Source organism: Salmo salar, chromosome 01, assembly GCF_965601325.2.
Source record: "Salmo salar chromosome 01, fSalSal1, whole genome shotgun sequence".
NCBI classification, from domain to species: Eukaryota; Metazoa; Chordata; class Actinopteri; order Salmoniformes; family Salmonidae; genus Salmo; species Salmo salar.
In genome coordinates, this window is record NC_138291.1 from 33,727,768 (window position 1) to 33,749,876 (window position 22,109).

The window sequence follows — 22,109 nt, forward strand, 5'->3', positions numbered from 1 at the left end:
TAATTTTTTTGATTTGTTTAAAAAAATGTCAAATTATAAGCACAGCAATGCACTGATGGTAGTAGGCTGTAAGCGTGAATGTCCCATTAGTGGAAAACACCATTATCAAAAGTGACCGCAAATGCAATTATGCATGTAATGCTTTTATTATAAAGGTGCATTTTTATGGTCAAAATTATCTTCCCCAAACTTGAAACTCACTGCTGCTTATGTATGCCAGTTAGGCTTAATTTTAAGAAGTTATTTGTCCTCTTTAGTTGCTACAAACCTTATCAAAACATATAGGCCTATGCCAAGGCTACATGAGGTGTACAACTATGATTTGAACAAGTCGCAAAAAAAGTCATTTCTTATGCTGGGCATCATTCACAAGTGATAATATAGTAATTCACAAGTGATAGGCTAATATTGTCACCCATCAGACTATTCTTGATTTAATCTTGTCTTTACATGTACTAAATAATATGTGTGACATTTGTTTTGATTTAGAATAGATCCTTATCATGCACCTGAATCAAAACGGGGCAGCTGGAAAAAATACATGTCATCTATGCACTTAAATAGTGAATGGAGGACACTTTTCCCTGTGGTTTATTTTCATGCCAGCCAGGTAGGCTATACTCCTGTTGTAAATATAAGCAATATGCTTAATATTAGGAAAGTTGAGAAATAAATATAGTAGGCCTAGCCTATAGAAAGCTGATGGGATCCTCTTTTTATAAGCGGCACTCATGGAGTGTTTTGATTAGATTTTTGCATTGATGTCAGAGTAATTAGAGGGCTGAGTACCAGGCAGATAGTAAGTTTGGGAGGCTACTAATGACCAGCAGCAGCATCAGAGCTTGGAGAAGCCTAATTACAGTGACTAAATGGTCATGTGGAATTTAACTGCCTTCATGACTTGTGACCGCCGGTGTGGCGGTGATACAGTCACCTCAACAGCTCTAAACGTAACAGAATGTGGAAAAAGTTGAGGTCTGAATAGTTTCCGAATGCACTGTAAGTACTCTAAATGAGCATTATACAATTGACTCCCTTCAGGTAGTCATAATTATAATAGTAGCTTTCCTACAGAGGCAGGCTCTAAAATAATGACCCTCCCAAAGCCTTGGCTATTCCCTCTAAACGGACAAAACCATGTTTACAACCACCTTTTATTATTCGAAGAGGGATTAGAATGCCACAACACAGCAGTGGGTCCCAACCTACTATATAGGGTCATACTGCTCTAAAACACCATCATTGAGTCATCTTAAGGGTCTGTGATGATGACTCAGTGATATTCTCGAAGTAAATTGAGAGGGATGGAAATGGAAAGAATGTGGAGGGGTGGCCCCCGGAAAGACTGACTGGATCAATGTCATAGTCCACTAGAAAGTGACTCAGTGCTTAACTCAATGCTTCCAGGAGAGAAGGGGGGATGGGACACCGCTCAGGAAAGTGTCTTTCTGGACGCGAGCCAGAGTGATTGTCATTGCTGTGGCGAACATCCGCTGATACGCCCGTTAATGTTGTCTGTCCTGGAAAAAAGCACGATCTCACAATGGTTACGTCATGATTACTTGTCTTACACACACACACGTACGCTTAGTGGTATGACATCCGTTTGAACCTGAAAAAATCAGTAGATACTTGAAGTACTTGACCCCCGATATGTCTGCATTGGAAGTGTAAACTGTGCTATATTCCCCATGTATCCCAGTGCCATCAGATGTGATATCCATTCTTCCACTGCCAATATGTGGGTCTGAAGGAACAGTACAGGCTGTCCATCTTTCACCTGTGAGTGGTAGCATGAAAACATATTTTCTCTGCTCCTGGGCTCTAAGGTATTAGAGGTTCAAAGGGAAAACAGCCTCAGAAAGCAGGTCATCACAATACTGCAAATGGAATAGAAAGCAAAGTAATCTCTTAAACAGCTGCTTTCAGTTCCCTCAAATCCCTGGGCTTTTCACGTTCTCTATGAAGACAGCGGTCAAAGGGGACACACACTTATATCCCTTCATACTAAGACTTTTCCGTGAACTTTTTTTCTCTTCCTTATATTTGAAAGGTATTGCCGGCATCAAAGCCAAAACTTTTATTTCCCCCAAACGACCTAGTAATAATTTCGTTAAAATTCTGCCTACGGCTTAGTATGGAAGGTAGGAGCAATGCTGAGGCGACATTGGCAAGCACTACGCTCTTAAACTCTTGATGGTTGCTAGGCAGCACCAGTTAACCATCCTCCTGCCAGTTCTAAACTTTGCAAGCTCTTCACATCCCACCACTAAGCATGCACTGTTTCCTCACCCACAACTGGATGGATCCATAAAGAATTACTGTGGGAATGCATATCAGTGAATGGCAATTGAAGGCATGTATTCAATTGTTGCTTACTGAAACTCCCAAAGTCATCCAATCCTTGTAATATATTTAAAGCAATAGCCTACCCGTGTGTGGTCAACTAGAGGATGATGAGGATGATTTCAGCATTGTTTTGATTGGGACAGCCTATCACACTGCTTTGAGACAAGCGTGGGGACTCGTCTTGATAAATCAATAAATGTCCGATATTTTTTGTTTAATTTTTTTATTTTTTTATTATTTTTTTTCCACTGAATCTCCATTTGGCTATTGGTTAGACTACAGTTAGCCTGGGAAATATTAGTTGAGGTGAGAGCTGCCCATGGTCATCTTGTCTAGTGTGCTCATTGATTAGAACATTTTTCCATGTTATTTAGCTTAACAAGTGGATTATTTTGCTTTTCACTGTCGCTTAGTAGCCTAGACCTACTCCCAACCAAAAGCATGTGACATAACTGACTGGTCTGATAATCAATCAATGTGATTTTGTTTCACTGAATCTCTGTCTATATAGGCTATTTGGTTAATTGGTTTCTGACTGGGAAAATAAGTGGAGGTGAGGTGGTATAGCTCATCTATCAGTGATCAGAAACATTTAGCATGCAATAAGGTAACCAAATCAAGTGTACTGTAGGCCTATTGATTTCATTTGGATGGCGCAACAATGGCAGCACAGGCCCTTAACAGGTCTAATTCAACTCAAAATATGCTATTTTATTCATTTCAAAATATATTGTATTATTCTTATGTTTCTTAGGACATGCATAAATTAATTAATAATACGTTTATTTTTGATGGTGTATATTCTCAGTGGATATATTCAAATTCATAAATCCTATGTGAAAGCAGTATGACAGACAAAGGCACACACCCAGGTCCAACGTCATTGTTTTGAACCCCTGTCAGACAGTCTGCTGGGAGGTGAGGGGTTTTGGGTGGCATGTCTCTGGCATTACTGGGATCACTGTGTGACTGGAACAAAGAGGGAGGTTTGAACCTAATATCCCCACAATGTCACGTAAACAGCAGGCATCTTTCACACTCTTCTCCTCCTCACTTTGAGTTCCCCATTCCCTCTTGAAATAATCCAGAAGCCCTCACACTCTCAACCGCACCCACCTGGTCCTAAACGTGTTCCATCAGTCTGTCAGAGTGACACAGAGGTTTCTCCTTTCATTTGCATTGTCTCGATTTAGTTTTACCATAATTAAATGAATGAAGACTGTTGGCTTTAGCGTCATTGGTTTAGTATAAATCTAGTAGTTTGGCCATAGGCAGGACATAAAACAGTCATTGCAGTGACATGAATGAATTCCCTACACAGTACAGTTTTGTGTTACTCAACTCTTTTGATAGTTATGAAACAGACAACTAAACTGACGTCCAGTTTGTTTATCTGGTCACTGACGTCCAGTTTATTTTTGTTCTGGCCACTGTATCAAACTAATAAATGTAGTGATGGTTACTGACTGACTGACAAACTAATACTCTCTCCTCCCATCAGATGTGAAGAAGGACTGGTCGGACCACGCTCTGTGGTGGGAGAAGAAGAAAACGTGGCTGCTGAAGACCCACTGGACCCTGGACAAGTATGGTATCCAGGCAGACGCCCGGCTCCTCTTCACCCCCCAGCACAAGCTGCTGCGCCTGCAGCTGCCCAACATGAAGCACATGAAGGTCAAGGTCAACTTCTCTGACCGCGTCTTCAAGGCCGTGTCCGACATCTGCAAGACTTTCAGTAAGTCACAGATGTTTTGTCATCTCGAACTATAATGCACCTATCCTACCAAAGGTCCTGCATAGTCTACAGTGTATACTCTTTCTATAAGGTTGGTTGAGCATGATGGTACCTCCTCTCGTCCACTCTAACCTTGCCATAATACTCTTGCTATTTTTAGATGAACTTCTGGAAGTGTTCTCTACCTCCAGTCTAGTCGGGCATGTCTGCCGCTGTTTTTTCCTTTCAGCCTTTTGTTGTGTTTATCAAACAGAGCCTGAGCTATCAGATATCAGCGCTCACTTCACCACCACTTCTGTTCAGGCACCTTGACTCTGCTAGACCTGTCCTTGGAATAGCGCTGTCTGTTGACTAAACAGGATTCAGACAGGTCTAGCAGAGTTGATCAATCTAGCACCGCATAATGACTCACACATTCAGAGATGGATATTATCTCACACACATTACTGTGTCCAGATTTAGCCCTCAAGGCCCTGCCCCCTGACGAGCACTAAGGTCAGACACTGGCCCTGTCAGCTAGAGTTCGGAGGAAAACGCCAGTCTCATTTTTATTTTATTTATTAGGATCCCCGGCTATACTTCCAGGGGTCCAAACGGGTAACAAAACACAACAAATACATAATATACAGTGCCTTCAGAAAGTGTTCACACCCTTAAGGCTTTTCTACATTTTGTTGTTACAGCCTGAATTTAACATGGATTACATTTAGATTTTTTGTCACTGGCCTACAACCAATGTCAGTGGAATTAAGTTTTTTTAAATGTTTACAAATTAATAAAAGCTGAAATGTCTTGAGTCAATAAGTATTCAACCCCTTTGTAATGGCAATCCTAAATAATTTCAGAAACAATGTGCTTAACAAGTCACATAGTAAGTTAGATGGACTCACTCTGTGTGCATGATTTTGTTTAGCATGATCCCTTTGAGCATGGTGAAGTTATTACATTTTGGATGGTTTATCAATACACCCAGTCTTTACAAATATACAGGCGTCCTTCCTAACTCAGTTGCCTGAGAGAAAGAAAACTGCTCAGGGATTTCACCATGAGGCCAATGTTGACTTTAAAGCAGTTACAGAGTTTAATGGCTGTGATAGGAGAAAACTGAGGATGGATCAACAACAATGTAGTTACTCCACAATACTAACCTAAATGACAAAGGGAAAAGAAGGAAGCCTGTATAGAATAAAAAAAAATATTCTAAAATGTGCACCTGTTTGCAATAAGGCACTAAAGTAATACTGCTAAAAAATGTGTCAAAGCAATTCATTTTTTGTCCTGAATAGAAAGTGTTATGTTTGGGGCAAATCCAATACATTACTGATAACCACTCTCCCTATTTTCATGCATAGTGGTGCATAGATCAATTTATGGGTATGCTTATAATTGTTAAGGACTGGGAAGTTTTTCCAGATAAAAAAAAATGTATGGAATGGACCTAAGCACAGGCAAAATCCTAGAGGAAAATGTGGTTGTCTACTTTCCAGCAGACAATTGTAGATGAATTCACCTTTCAGCAGGACAATAACCTAAAACACAAGGCCAAATCTACACTGGAGTTGCTTACCAAGAAGACAGTGAATGTTCCTGAGTGGCCAAGTTACAGTTTTGACTTAAATCTGCTTGAAAATCTATGGCAAGACCTGAAAATGGTTTTCTAGCAATGATCAACAACCAATTTGACAGAGCTTGACATTTTTTTAAAAAGAATAATGGGCAAATGTTGCACAATCCAGGTGTGGAAAGTTCTTAGACTCACCCAGATAGACTCACAGCTGTAATCGCTGCCAAAGGTGATTCTACAAAGTTTTGACTCAGGGGTGTGAACTTAGAAATATTTTTTTTTACATAAAATATAATTTACATATTTCATTTTCAATAAATTTGCACAAATGTCTAAAAACAAGTTTTCACTTTGTCATTATGGGGTATTGTGTTTAGAAAAAAATTGATTTAATCAGTTTGGAATTCGGGCTGTAACACAATTGTGGAATAAGTCAAGGGGTATGAATATTTTCTCAAGGCGCTGTATGTAATATACATAACACTACATAATCTCCTGTTTTTGCCTCATGCTTCAGAAACAGGAGATGGCCAAGGCTTGTGCAATGCCACTTACCTACATAATACAGTGCAAATTACAATACAACATAACTAAAAATAGCAGTCTCTTCACAGTCCCTGTTGTGCGGTAAGGTGTTCTTTTATCTATTTTTTTTAAAATCTGGTTTTATTACTAGCTTGAGTTGAGTGTCAGAGTTCCATGTAGTTTCCCCAGCCTCTGTTCTGGACCTGGAGACTGTGAAGAGACCTCTGATTGCATGTCTTGTGTGGTACCGATGAGTGTCTGAACTGTGTGCCAATGCCCTCCTGACCCTGTAACATGGATCTCTGTCACCCCTCCATGTCGGCTCCAACCAGAGCCCTCTGTCGGCACTGGAGACTGCAGCTGCAGGAGGGGAAACGCTTTTTATATGAAACATTCATCAGGCACTTTCAAGGACATCTGTTGGTCTTTTTTTTTCCTGGCCCATGTCATGTCTCAGGAGTTATGGCTGCTCTACTCTTATGGTTGGCTCTACAAGGTAACTCTGGAACTTTGTTTCTTATTTTGCTAAACGGGAACTTTTATTTAGAAAGGCGAAAAGAGGCCCACTATGAACTAGTATGAATTTATTTTCTTTGAAATGAGAGAGGAAAAATAACATTTTTGATGGAGTATTAAATAAACTGGATGTGCTGGATGACTGTGTTGTTATTCAGAGATGGGTGACTAACTAAATCAACAGGCAAGTAGCAGGCTCCTCTCCTCTATGCTGCTCAGTCCTTGTTAGGAATGTGTCTACCTCTGCAGTAATAAATCTATTTTAGTTTCGGAGAAATTCAGGACAAATTGCTCTTGGCTGACTTGGCGCGTGCCGAAGTGTCATACAATGACTTACGGTGGCTGGGAAGGGACTCTCAGTGCATCTCTCTCTGCCTCTCTCATACTTACCTCACCCTTTCCTTGTTGCCTTTTAGAAGAAGTATTTGTAGGGAAATTGTAGAACATGAAGTTTTCAATCATGTCCTTCATACATGTTGACAGTGACCTAGTCTCTTCTGGAACTACCGTGCCCATAGAAAGTCTACACTCCCCTTGGATTTCTTCACATTTTATTTGATTTATTTTTAAGATTTAATGAAAAATAAACACTAGTATACCTTGATTAAATAAGTATTCACCCCCTTGATCAATACCTTTGGCAGCCATTACAGCTGTGAGTCTTCTTGGCTAAGTCTCTGAGCCTTCCACACCTGGATTGTGCCACATTTGCCCATTTTATTATTTTCAGTATTCTTCAAGGTCTGTAAAATTGGTTATTGATCATTGCTAGACAACCATTTTCAGGTCTTGCCATAGATTTTAAAGCAGATTTATGTCAGATTTATGGTCCTGTGTGGCTCAGTTGGTAGAGCATGGTGTTTGCAACGCCAGGATTGTGGGTTCCATTCCCACGGGGGACCAGTACGGAGAAAAAAAAGTATGAAATGTATGCACTCACTACTGTAAGTCGCTCTGGATAAGAGCGTCTGCTAAATTACTAAAATGTAAAAACTAACTTGGCCACTCAGGAAAATTCACCGTCTTCTGGTAAGCAACTCCAGTGTAGATTTGTGTTTTCGGTTATTGTCCTGCTGAAAGGTGAATTCCTCGCCCAGTCTCTGGTGTAAAGGAGACTGAATACGTTTTTCCTCTAGGATTTTGCCTGTGTTTAGGTCCATCCCGTTTATTTTCATCCTGAAAAACGTCCTAGTCTTTGCTGTTTCAAATGGGAACAAATGAGTCATAGTGGGCAGAACAAGCAAGGAGGTGGGCAGAGCCGAGCACAAGCTAGCGAGAGCTTATTGGCATGTTCTAGCATGCATTTGCATATTTCCATTAGGGAACACCTACTCTGAAGTGCGCATGTGCAATAACTCAATAAGCCTTTGCACTCCTAAACAAAGCAATTTTTTAAAACTTTGGCAAAGTGTAAGTCTACCAAACTTAGTCCACTCTGTTCGTAACAGATTCTAGTTTTGGGAACAGAAAACTATTGCGATTTCATCGATGAGAACATTTCCAGAATGTTGGCCAAAATCCATCTCGTTCCATCTTCTCCCACTTCTCCCGCTACCGGCCACTGGGCTTCCTCTCACTACCATATTTGGTAGTGAGTGGGAACGCCAAGCAGATGCTTCACATTTATACATCAGGTGAAATATGTAATTGTTCTATCTGTGCCCATGCCATGATGCAGCCACCACCATGCTTGAAAATAAGGATACAGTAACTCAGTGACGTGTTGGATTTGCCCCAAACATTTGCATTTAGGTCAAAAAGTGTTCCTTTGCCATGTTTTTTTTGCAGTATTACTTTAGTGCCTTGTTGCATGTTTTGGAATATTTTTGTTCTTCTTTTCACTCTCAATATTGTAGTCACTACAATGTTGTTGATCCGTCCTCAGTTTTCTCCCTTCACAGCCATTGAACTCTGTAGCTGTTCTAAAATCATCAAAGGCCTCAGTGACATTCCTCAGTTTCCTTCCTGTCAGTTCAGAAAGACGATTGCATCTGATGTCTTGATTGATTGGAATATACACTGAACAAAAATATAAACCCAACATGTAAAGTGTTGGTCCTATGTTTCATGAGCTGAAATAAAAGATCCCAGAAATGTTCCAAACACACAAAAAGCTTAGTTTTCTCCATTTTGTGCACAAATTCATTTACATCCCTGTTAGTGAGCATTTCTCCTTCGCCAAGATAATCCATCCATCTGACAGGTGTGGCATATCAAGAAGCTGATTAAACAGCATGATCATTACAAACAGGTGCACCTTGTGCTGGGGACAATAAAAGGCCACTCTGAAATATGCGGTTTTGTCACACAAGACAATGCCACAGATGTCTCAAGTTTTGATTGAGTGTGCAATTGGCATGCTGACTGCAGGAATGTCCACCAGAGCTGTTCATTTTTGAGCCGCCTCGAACATCGTTTGAGAATTTGGCAGTACCTCCAACCGGCCTCACAACCGCAGACCACGTGTATGGCGTTCTGTGGGCGACCGTTTTGCTGATGTCAAAGTTGTGAACAGAGTGCCCCATGGTGGGGTTATGGAATGGGCAGGCATAAGCTACGGACAACGAACACAATTACTTTTTAATCAATGGCAATTTGAATGCAGAGATACCGTGAACGAGATCCTGAGGCCCATTGTCGTGCCATTCATCCGCCGCCATCACCTCATGTTTAGCATGATAATGCACAGCCCCATGTCACAAGGATCTGTACACAATTCCTGGAAGCTGGAAATTTCCCAGTTCATCCATGGCCTGCATACTCAGGAGACATGTCACCTATTGAGCATGTTTGGAATCCTCTAGATCAATGTGTACGACAGCATGTTCCAGTTCCCACCAATATCCAGCACCTTCACACAGCCGTTGAAGAGGAGGGGGACAACATTCTACAGGCCACAATCAACAGCCTGATCAACTCCTATGCGAAGGAGATGTGTTGTGCTGCATGAGGAAAATGGTGGTCACACCAGATACAGACTGGTTTTCTGATCCACGCCTGTAACTTATTTTTAAAGATATCTGTGACCAACAGATGCATATCTCTATTCCCAGTAGTGAAATCCATAGAATAGGACCTAATCATTTTTTTTTGTGCAATTGACCGATTTCCTTCTATGAACTGTAACTCGGTAAAATCGTCAATTTTTGCATGTTGCATTTTTATTTTTGTTCAGTGTACATCCTCCACAGCATGATTAACTTAATCATGCTTAAAGATATATTCAATGTCTGGTAGCAATAACAAATATACCAATCACTGCAATTCTTTGAGGCATTTAAAAAAAGAAGAAAACGCTCACTGGTCTTTGTAGTTGAATCTGTGCTTGAAATTCAATACTTGCTTTGGGGACCTTAAAGATGTACAGTGGCAAGAAGTATGTGAACCCTTAGGAAATACCTGGATTAATTCATAAATTGGTCATAAAATTTGATCTGATCTTCATCTAAGTCACATCTGAACTAATTTAGACTTGCCTAAACAATGATGATGAATACTTATACAATTACTATTTTAGTTATTTCATTTGTATTCATTTATAAAGGTTTGTAGAACTTTTAACTTTGACATGATGGAGTATTTTGTGTAGATCAATGACAAGGAAGTACAATTAAATCAATTTCCATCCCACTTTCTAACGCAACTAAATGAGAAAAACGTTCAAGGTGGTGTGGACTTTCTATATGTACTGTTTTTTGTTTTTAATTATCTGGGTGACTTTCAGTTTGTGTGACTGACATAGAGCTGCACAGCATAGGGAATGAGATGGGAATAAGCAGGCCCATGAGGAGAAGACTGCAGGCCTGTCCAACTGGCTCATACTGCAGACAGAAAGAGGGGGGAGAGATGGATTCTCTGAAGCTGTGCGAGACAGTGACCATTCAGATTGACTCCCACGCTCATTTCATTCCGTCTTCCCCTTTCTCTCGCTTTCCTCATAATGATTGATTTGGTGAGTTTTTTGGGGGGGGTCACGCAGTAGCTGTTTCTTGGTGCAGACCAAGTTCACTCCTCCACTACAGGGATTTCTGTCTCTGTCCCCCTCTCTCTTTCTCTTCACAAACAAAATAGACTAACATCCAAGCACACATCATCCACATTCTATCTCTCTCGCTTTCTATTTGACTTTCCCCTACACTCTCTCTCCCCTCCCTCCCTCCCTACCTACCGTTAACCAGATGTGTAACAGAGCTGGGGTCTCTCTAGCCATGTGAATCACGCATACATTTAGTGTGGGCGATCAATCTAATTATTACTGCAGTGCTGCTGTTCTCCCATGTCCACAGCAGCTGGCTAGAGCCCAGTCAGCCCTACACACACACACACACACACACACACACACACACACACACACACACACACACACACACACACACACACTCCATCTGGGGCTGGATGGGGCAGTGCAGTGGGACTCAGAACACAATACTAAAATGTCTGAATTCCCCTTCACTCCACTCCAGCGTTGAACTGTCCTACTATCATAGAGTTTCTGGCAGCTCTGTGTTCCTGGACAATGATGTGTGTTTGGCTTGTCTGTCAGTGAGGGGGAGGCATTTCCTTGGTTTTGATCGCTTTGATAATGAAATGCCATGTTTATCCTTCGTACTCGGAGCCAATCTAGTAAATGTTTTTTCTTAATTCTTTAAAGCTGGTATTGTGTTACAGCAGTAGTACTAACCCATACAGCCCAAGAGGGCAGGCCTGGGCCAGATGTGTGAAACTGATCTATAGTGGGCGACTGACTAGGTGTCAACCATGACACTGTTGTGCAGCGATCCGGAACACCCTCACCACCACGTTCTTTTTCCTTCTCCGGCCCACAAAGCCTCAACTCCGACCAGCTGGCAGCTTGCGTCTCGTCTGTCTCCTCACATGAGAAAGGGCGTGATCCCAGAGCGCGCCAAGAAAACGTTGGGGCGCGGCCCTGCCACCCTGTCTGTCTGCAGAAGGAAAGCCAATATGGGTGCTACACTAGGGTGGGGAAAGTGGACTACTTTCGTCTTCTGGAGTCTAGGTTTTGTCTTCAATAAGATCTTTGTTTCCCTCTTGATGTTTAATTTACAGCTGTGGTGTTGCACACAGACATAGTGCTGCTTATAGGGACCTATAAAGTCTCTTCCATTCCACCAAGGGAGACCGCCAGGAAATGTTGGCCGTCACGTATGACTTGTGCAGGACTGAGTGTGGGACCTGACCTGGCAGCCTGAGGTCTTCAGAGGAAGACAGGCCTCTAGCCTCTACCAGGTGTGATCAATGAGAAGGTCTAGAGAAGCAGTCTGTTTTGGCCAATCAGGCGATCCAGAGGACCAGTTAGTGCTAATGTCAGTCTTGCTGCTTCACTGGCTGGCCTGGTTTTATAGAGACTGCTGCTGAGAGTGACACTGTCCCGTTACTGGTCAGCCCTACCCTGAAGTTAGCCTATAAGGAAGATGGGGAGATGTGGCGAGAGAGAGAGAGAGATGAATAGAAGGAGCAACAGTATGCTAGAAGGGGAGAGCGATGGATAGATGGGGGAGAGATGGTTTGGGGGTGCAGGAGATGGATGAAGGGACTGACAGATGGATAGATGGGGGGGACAGAGGGACATGGATGTATAGAGATTGAGAGAAGTGGGAGATGTGTGGTCAGTTCCCAGGCTTTGTTCTGTTCTCCATGGTCAGTGTAGTTAGTGTTCTACGTATCAACAGTTTTTTACTGCGGTCCAGTATATTTACATTTACGTCATTTAGCAGACGCTCTTATCCAGAGCGACTTAGAAATTGGTGCATTCACCTTATGATATCCAGTGGAACAACCACTTTACAATAGTACATCCCATATCTTTTATTTTGGGGCGGGGCGGGGGGTTAGAAGGATTACTATATCCTACCCCAGGTATTCCTTAAAGAGGTGGGGTTTCAGGTGTCTACGGAAGGTGGTGATTGACTCCGCTGTCCTGGTGTCGTGAGGGAGCTTGTTCCACCATTGGGGTGCCAGAGCAGCGAACAGTTTAGACTGGGCTGAGCGGGAACTGTGCTTCCGCAGAGGTAGGGGGGCCAGCAGGCCAGAGGTGGATGAACGCAGTGCCCTTGATTGGGTGTAGGGCCTGATCAGAGCCTGAAGGTACGGAGGTGCCGTTCCCCTCACAGCTCAGTTGGCAAGCACCATGGTCTTGTAGCAGATGCGAGCTTCAACTGGAAGCCAGTGGAGTGTGCGGAGGAGCGGGGTGACGTGAGAGAACTTGGGAAGGTTGAACACCAGACGGGCTGCGGCGTTCTGGATGAGTTGTAGGGGTTTAATGGCACAGGCAGGGAGCCCCGCCAACAGGGAGTTGCAGTAATCCAGACGGGAGATGACAAGTGCCTGGATTAGGACCTGCGCCGCTTCCTGTGTAAGGCAGGGTCGTACTCTGTGAATGTTGTAGAGCATGAACCTACAGGATCGGGTCACCGCCTTGATGTTAGCGGAGAATGACAGGGTGTTGTCCAGGGTCACGCCGAGGCTCTTAGCACTCTGGGAGGAGGACACAATGGAGTTGTCAACCGTGATGGCGAGATCATGGAACGGGCAGTCCTTCCCCGGGAGGAAGAGCAGCTCCGTCTTGCCGAGGTTCAGTTTGAGGTGGTGATCCGTCATCCACGCTGATATGTCTGCCAGACATGCAGAGATGCGAATCGCCACCTGGTTATCAGAAGGGGGAAAGGAGAAGATTAATTGTGTGTCGTCTGCGTAGCAATGATAGGAGAGACCATGTGAGGATATGACAGAGCCAAGTGACTTGGTGTATAGCGAGAATAGGAGAGGGCCTAGAACTGAGCCCTGGGGGACACCAGTGGTGAGAGCACATGGTGCGGATACGGATTCTCGCCACGCCACCAGGTAGGAGCGACCTGTCAGGTAGGACGCAATCCAAGAGTGAGCCGCGCCGGAGATACCCAACTCGGAGAGGGTGGAGAGGAGGATCTGATGGTTCACAGTATCAAAGGCAGCAGATAGGTCTAGAAGGATGAGAGCAGAGGAGAGAGAATTGGCTTTAGCAGTGCGGAGAGGAGAACACAGAGAAGAGCAGTCTCAGTTGAATGACCAGCCTTGAAACCTGACTGATTTGGATCGAGAAGGTCATTCTGAGAGAGAGAGCAGGAGAGCTGGCCAAAGATGGCACGTTCAAGAGTTTTGGAGAGAAAAGAAAGAAGGATACTGGTCTGTAGTTGTTGACACCGGAGGGATCGAGTGTAGGTTTTTTGATAAGGGGTGCAACTCTCGCTCTCTTGAAGACGGAAGGGACGTAGCCAGCGGTCAAGGATGAGTTGATGAGCGAGGTGAGGTAAGGGAGAAGGTCTCCGGAAATGGTTTGGAGAAGAGAGGAGGGGATAGGGTCAAGCGGGCAGGTTGTTGGGCGGCCGGCCGTCACAAGACGCAAGATTTCATCTGGAGAGAGAGGGGAGAAAGAGGTCAAAGCATAGGGTAGGGCAATGTGAGCAGGACCAGCGGTGTCTTTTGACTTAACAAACGAGGATCAGATGTCGTCAACCTTCTTTTCAAAATGGTTGACGAAGTCATCCGCAGAGAGGGAGGGGGAGGAGGATTCAGGAGGGAGGACAAGGTGGCAAAGAGCTTCCTAGGGTTAGAGGCAGATGCTTGGAAGTTAGAGTGGTAGAAAGTGGCTTTAGCAGCAGAAACAGAGGAGGAAAATGTAGAGAGGAGGAAGTGAAAAGATGCCAGGTCCGCAGGGAGGCTAGTTTTCCTCCATTTCCGCTCGGCTGCCCGGAGCCCTGTTCTGTGAGCTCGCAATGAGTCGTCAAGCCACGGAGCAGGAGGGAGGACCGAGCCGGTCGGGAGGATAGGGGACATAGAGAGTCAAAGGATGCAGAAAGGGAGGAGAGGAGGGTTGAGGAGGCAGAGTCAGGAGATTGGTTGGAGAAGGGTTGAGCAGAGGGAAGAGATGATAGGATGGAAGAGGAGAGAGTAGCAGGAGAGAGAGAGCGAAGGTTGCGACGGCGCAATACCATCTGAGTAGGGGCAGAGTGAGTAGTGTTGGAGGAGAGCGAGAGGGAAAAGGATACAAGGTAGTGATCGGAGACTTGGAGGGGAGTTGCAGTGAGATTAGTAGAAGAACAGCATCTAGTGAAGATGAGGTCAAGCGTATTGCCTGCCTTGTGAGTAGGGGGGGACGGTGAGAGGGTGAGGTCAAAAGAGGAGAGGAGTGGAAAGGAGGCAGAGAGAAATGAGTCAAAGGTAGACGTAGGGAGGTTAAAGTCACCCAGAACTGTGAGGGGTGAGCCATCCTCGGGAAAGGAACTTATCAAGGCGTCAAGCTCATTGATGAACTCTCCAAGGGAACCTGGAGGGCGATAAATGGTAAGGATGTGAATGGGCGAGTGATTGTGACAGCATGGAATTCAAAGGAGGAGATAGACAGATGGGTCAGGGGAGAAAGAGAGAATGTCCACTTGGGAGAGATGAGGATTCCAGTGCCACCACCCCGCTGACCAGATGCTCTCGGGGTGTGCGAGAACACGTGGTCAGACGAGGAGAGAGCAGTAGGAGTAGCAGTGTTTTCTGTGGTAATCCATGTTTCTGTCAGCGCCAAGAAGTCGAGGGACTGGAGGGTAGCATAGGCTGAGATGAACTCTGCCTTGTTGGCCGCAGATCGGCAGTTCCATAGGCTGCCGGAGACCTGGAACTCCACGTGGGTCGTGCGCGCTGGGACCACCAGGTTAGAGTGGCAGCGGCCACGCGATGTGAAGCGTTTGTATGGCCTGTGCAGAGAGGAGAGAACAGGGATAGACCTACACATAGTTGATAGGCTACGCTAATGCAAAGGAGATTGGCATGAAAAGTTAACTAAACAACTGGGGAAGCGAGAGAGCAGGGCCTCCCTCACTAACAATTCACTGAAACACTAAAACGCTAAAATATAGCTTTTCTAGCTACCACTAGAAATTAAAATTGATGTAAACTACAGTGGTTCAATGTTTCCAGGAATAGGCTCAAACTTAGTTTATTCCGCTAGATAACTTGGTACAGTATTCTTCCGTGAAAACCCACCTAGTGCACCGTGTCCTATGACGCCGTAGCTAACTAGCATGCTAGCATCCTATAACACACGGTTAGCACCAATACTTGGTAACAACAAGCTACCAATGGATCATTCGTGTCCATGTCTAGTTCATAACGCAGAAGTAATTAAACGTTGGCTAGCTAACACAGTCAGTCCTGCTAGCTACACAAGTGGACTACACATCTCGAATGTTCAGAAAGTTAAGCTTACGTTGCAAAAATCTTATTGACTAAAAATGATACAGCTAGCTGGTAGGGTTTGCTAGCTAGCAGTGGGCGCGTTGTAGACCACATTAGAAAATGTAGCTGGCTAGCTTACCTCGATAGTTACTCTGTACTACGCCTTTATCTTGATACAAAGACAACTATGTAGCTAGCTAACATTACACTAGTCAAATCGTTCCGTTGTAATATATATAGTTTCTACAGTACTGCTAATTGGTAAAGTTGGCTAGCTAGCTGTGGTGTTATGGTGTTGACGCCGTTTTATATATATATATATGTATGTATGTATGTATGTATGTATGTATGTATATTTGTGGACCATCACACTGACCTGGTTCCAGAGTGGCGAGGCTTGGTTTTTGATAATTTATCAATGCAGTTTGACCACAGTTTCATTTTCTACTTCACAATTAACATGTTAGCCAGAAGATAAATATTTTAACATTGTATTGCTAGTTTTTCCATACACAAAAACTCCTGCCCCTAGTCATAATGCAGAAAAGGCCTATGTTGCTTTGGAAAAGTATGTCTGCTAAAATGTAAATGGTTCTGTGTGGTGGGTCTCACTCCCATGGCAATGACGCATGTCTTATTCTTACAGAATACAGCCTTGTGGCTCAGTTGGTAGAGCATGGTGTGTGCAACACCAGGGTTGTGGGTTCGATTCCCACGGGGGGGTCTGTCCATCTGGCTATGAGCCTGGATCATGTCAAAAGGATTTGAATGAAGCTGTTTCTTATTTTGTGGGCGTCATGTTCTGTAATGAACATCAACCACTTGTAGACCTTTGCTTTGATTCTGCCTGAATCTGATTGGGTAGAAGCGTTGCACTTACCCACAGATCTAGGATCAGCTCACGCGCCCCAAATCCTAACCGTTAGGTCGAATCGTATTCCGTCAACAACACCTGCTGTTTCTGGATGTATGACAGTATTACTTCACCCTACACCCTGTCCTCTATCTCTCTCTACTCCTTCTAATTATTGGAAGGCTACATCAGGGGCCTGCATTCCTGATGTTACTACCCCACTCTCTGCTCCTCTCCTACTTTCATGTGACTGATGAAAAGAAGGGCTCTGTCCATTCTTTCTTCAGCCCATCTCTTGCAGTTGCTGGGGTTGAAGAGGTAGCAATCTTAACAGTTTGATATTTGAAATGGCCATGTAAAATGTTATATTTTGCTCACAGATTTTAGTCTGTGGATAACAACAGCGCTTGACACTTGGTGCATCTACCGTAGACACTCACTCCACCCCTGTGCTCAGGCCAGGCAGCATGCCTGCACTTACATGGCTGTATAAGGGCACAGGGCTTGTGCTGTGCAAGAGCGATGGAGGGAGTGAGGGAGAGCGAGCTACCATCTGGTAGTTCTTAAACCCTGGAATGCTTTTTGCTTTAGTAACACAAACTAAACAAGAAATTCTCACCAAGCCAAGAAGTTCACTCTCGCTATTCTTCTGTCGCTCTCGTTTGCTCTCTCGCTCTCGCTCTCTTTTTCTCTCTCGCACTCTTTCGTTTTCTCTCTCTCCCTCTCTCCTGACGTTCTTTTTCTTTCTCTTCTGTCTGTCTCTCACACATTGTCCTCCCTAGCTATGGAAAAGGGAGGAAGTGAAAGTTGTAAAGCATGTGGGATTTAAATAGATCTTAAAAGGCAAAAATCTGACAATAGCCAAATGAATATTATGAAATTGAAATTCCAGTCAACCACACATCTCTTAAATGAGTGTAGAAGCATAGATAAAAGACAGCACAGACATTTACCCCAGCTGTGCTTTTAAAATCTAGATGGTGCACATCTATCTTTTCCAGACACATTCTGGCAGATTCAGCCAGCTCCTCCGAACCGTTCCAAAAACGTCCTGAACACTGGAGATTAATGTTGAGTGATGGTTCCCTGGCCTCTCCAGCTAACACAGAGGGGAGTGTCGAGAGAGGAGTAGAGCAGAGGCGTGGAGAGCGGGAGAGAAGAGGAGGAAAGAGGGATGTTGAGGGGGTTGGTGCAGCTCTGAGTCATTAAATCAGGTCTGCAGTATGTCTGTCAGAGGAGGCATTAAACAAACGCCCAAGCATAGTTTCATTCCATCTACACACGCACCCACCTGAATTTTAAAATGGATTAAATTGAGAGATTTTTTGTCACTGGCCTACAGACTATAGCGCATAATGTTAAAGTGTGATTGTTTTTCAAAATTTTTATTGTTATTTTTTTAAATGAACTGAAATATAAGTAAGTTTTCAAACCCTTTTGTTATGGCAAACCTAAAGGTCAGGAGTAAAAATGTGCTTAGTTAGTTGCATAATAAGTTACATGGACTGATAAATACAATTATCTGTAAGCTCCCTCAGTCGAGCAGTGAATTTCAAGCACAGATTCAACCACAAAGACCAGAGATGTTTTCCAATGCCTCACAAAGAAGGGCACTTATTTGTAGATGAGTAAAAAAAAAAGCTGACATTGAATATCCCTTTTTGAGCATGGTGAAGTTATTAATTACACTTTGAATGTTGTATCAATACACCCACTCACTACAAAGCTACAGGTGTCCTTCCTAACTCAGTTGCCGGAGAGGAAGGAAACCGCTCTGGAATTTCACCATGAGGCCAATGGTGACTTTAAAACAGAGAGTTTGTGATAGGAGAAAGGAGTGATAGGAGATAACTAAGGATGGATCAACAACATTGTAGTTACTCCACAATACCAACCTAACTAACAAATGGAAAAGAAGGAAGCCTGTACATAATACAAATATTCCAAAACATGCATCCTGTTTGCAACAAGGCACTAAAGTAATACTGCAAAAAAAATGTGGTAAAGCAATTCACTTTTTGTCCATAATACAACATGCTATATTTGGGGCAAATCCAATACAACATATTACTGAGTACCACTCCCCATATTCTCAAGCACAGTGGTGGCTGCATCATGTTATGGGAATGCTTGTAATTGTTAAGGACTGGGGAGTTTTTTCAGGAGTAAAAAAAAACTGAATGGAGCTAAGCACAGGCAAAATCCTAGAGGAAAACCTGGTTCAGTCTGCTTTCCAACAGACACTGGGAGATGAATTCACCTTTCAGCAGGACAACACCCTAAAACACAAGGCCAGATCTACACTGGAGTTGTTTACCAAGAAGACAGTGAATGTCCCTGAGGGGCTGAGTTATAGTTTTGATGTAAATCTACTTGAAAATCTATGGCAAGACCTGAAAATGGTTGTCTAGTAGAGGTCGGCCGATTTAATAGGAATGGCCGATTTTAATTAGGGCTGATTTCAAGTTTTCATAACAATAGGTAATCCGTATTTTTGGCCACCGATTTGGCAATTTTTTTATTTTTTTAATACATTTTTTTTTTTTTACCTTCATTTAACTAGGCAAGTCTGTTAAGAACACATTCTTATTTTCAATGACGGCCTAGGAACGGTGGGTTAACTGCCTTGTTCAGGGGCAGAATGACAGATTTTTACCTTGTCAGCTTGGGGATGCAACCTTACGTTAACTAGTCCAACGCTCTAACCACCTGCTTTACGTTGCACTCCACGAGGAGCCTGCCTGTTACGCGAATGCAGTAAGAAGCCAAGGTAAGTTGCTAGCTAGCATTAAACTTATCTTAGAAAAAACAATCTATCAATCATAATCACTAATTAACTACACATGGTTGATATTACTAGTTTATCTAGCCTGTCCTGCGTTGCATATAATCGATGTGGTGCGCATTCGCGAAAAAGGACTGTCTTTGCTCCGACGTGTACCTAACCATAAACATCAAGTGTATTGATTTGAAAAAAGACAAAGTATATCTTTTTAAACCTGCATATTTAGTTAATATTGCCTGCTAACATTCATTTCTTTTAACTAGGGAAAATGTGTCACATCTCTTGCAAACAGAGTCAGGGTATATGCAGCAGTTTGGGCCACCTGGCTCGTTGCGAACTGTGAATACTATTTCTTCCTAACAAAGACAGCCGACTTCGCCAAACGGGGGATGATTTAACAAAGCGCATTTGTGGAAAAAAAGCACAATCGTTGCACGACTGTACCTAACCATAAACATCAATGCCTTTCTTAAAATCAATACACAGAAGTATATATTTTTAAACCTGCATATTTAGCTAAAAGAAATCCAGCTTAGCAGGCAATATTAACCCGGTGAAATTGTCAGTTCTCTTGCGTTCATTGCACGCAGAATCCGGGTATATGCAACAGTTTGGGCCGCCTGGCTCGTTGCGAACTATTTTGCCAGAATTTTACGTAACTATGAAATAACATTGTAGGTTGTGCGATGTAACAGGAATATTTAGACTTATGGATGCCACCCGTTAGATAAAATACGGAACGGTTCCGTATTTCACTGAAAGAATAAACGTGATAGTTTCCGGATTCGACCATATTAATGACCTAAGGCTCGTATTTCTGTGTTATTATGTTATAATTAAGTCTATGATTTGATAGAGCAGTCTGACTGAGCGATGGTAGGCAGCAGCAGGCTCGTAAGCGTTCATTCAAACAGCACTTTACTGCGTTTTGCCAGCAGCTCTTCGCAATGCATTGCGCTGTTTATGACTTCAAGCCTGTCAACTCCCAAGATGAGGCTGGTGTAACCGATGTGAAATGGCTAGCTAGTTAGCCGGGTGCGTGCTAATAGCGTTTCAAACGTCACTCGCTCTGAGACTTGGAGTAGTTGTTTCCCCTTGCTCTACATGGGTAACGCTGCTTCGAGGGTGGCTTTTATCGATGTGTTCCTGGTTCGAGCCCAGGTAGGAGCGAGGAGAGGGACGGAAGCTATACTGTTACACTGGCAATACTAAAGTGCCTATAAGAACATCCAATAGTCAAAGGTATATGAAATACAAATCGTATAGAGAAATAGTCCTATAATAACTACAACCTAAAACTTCTTACCTGGGAATATTGAAGACTCATGTTAAAAGGAACCACCAGCTTTCATATGTTCTCATGTTCTGAGCAAGGAACTTAAACGTTAGCTTTCTTACATGGCACATAATGCACTTTTACTTTCTTCTCCAACACTTTGTTTTTGCATTATTTAAACCAAATTGAACATGTTTCACTATTTATTTGAGGCTAAATTGATTTTATTGATGTATTTTATATTAAGTTGAAATAAGTGTTCATTCAGTATTGTTGTAATTGTCAAATTCGGCTGATTTAATCGGTATCGGCTTTTTTTTGGCCCTCCAATAATCGTTATTGGTATCGGCGTTGAAAAATCATAATCGGTCGACCTCTATTGTCTAGCAATGATCAACAACCAATTTGACAGAGATTGAAGAATTTTGAAAAGAATAATGGGCAAATGTTGGACACATTCCAGGTGTGGAAAGCTCTTAGACTTACCCAGAAAGACTCACAGCTGTAATTGCTGACACAGGTGCTTCTACAAAGTCTTGACTCGGGTGTGAATTCTTCTGTAAATTAGATTTCTGTATTTCATTTTCGAAAAATTTGTAAAATCTACATTTTGTTGTCATTATGGGGTATTATGTGTAGATTGGTGAGAAAATAATAATTTAAATACATTTTGAATTGACTGTACCACATTAAAATGTGGAATAAGTCCAGGGGCATGAATACTTTCTGAACACACACACACGCTCAAACTGAACTGCAATGTGACTGTTTACTTCATCCTTTGCATGCCAGCCAGCCTTTGATATAGATATAGACACACAAGCTCTGTGTTGATGTGTAGTTGTTTATACCATCTGCTGCAACTCCGCTAGTCTCTCATCCAGTGTGTTGTGAAGAAGCGCTAGGTTAGAGGCTAGTCTCTCATCCAGTGTGTTGTGAAGAAGCGCTAGGTTAGAGGCTAGACTCTCATCCAGTGTGTTGTGAAGAAGCGCTAGGTGAGAGGCTAGTCTCTCATCCAGTGTGTTGTGAAGAAGCGCTAGGTTAGAGGCTAGCCTCTCATCCAGTGTGTTGTGAAGAAGCGCTAGGTTAGAGGCTAGACTCTCATCCAGTGTGTTGTGAAGAAGCGCTAGGTGAGAGGATAGCCTCTCATCCAGTGTGTTGTGAAGAAGCGCTAGGTTAGAGGCTAGTCTCTCATCCAGTGTGTTGTGAAGAAGCGCTAGGTGAGAGGCTAGCCTCTCATCTAGTGTGTTGTGAAGAAGCGCTAGGTTAGAGGCTAGGGTGTTA

General features: G+C 43.1%; 1 protein-coding gene across 6 annotated transcripts in view; it reads left to right on the forward strand.

The window, feature by feature from the left end:
• LOC106601584 (fermitin family homolog 2) overlaps positions 1-22,109 on the forward strand; it is a 99,242-nt gene that overhangs the window by 42,493 nt on the left and 34,640 nt on the right. For all 6 annotated transcript variants that reach the window (XM_014193898.3, XM_014193923.3, XM_014193904.3 and 3 more), the window contains exon 3: positions 3,851-4,084. In XM_014193898.3, coding sequence (XP_014049373.1) covers positions 3,851-4,084 — 234 coding nt within the window. The remainder of the gene's footprint in view (positions 1-3,850; positions 4,085-22,109) is intronic.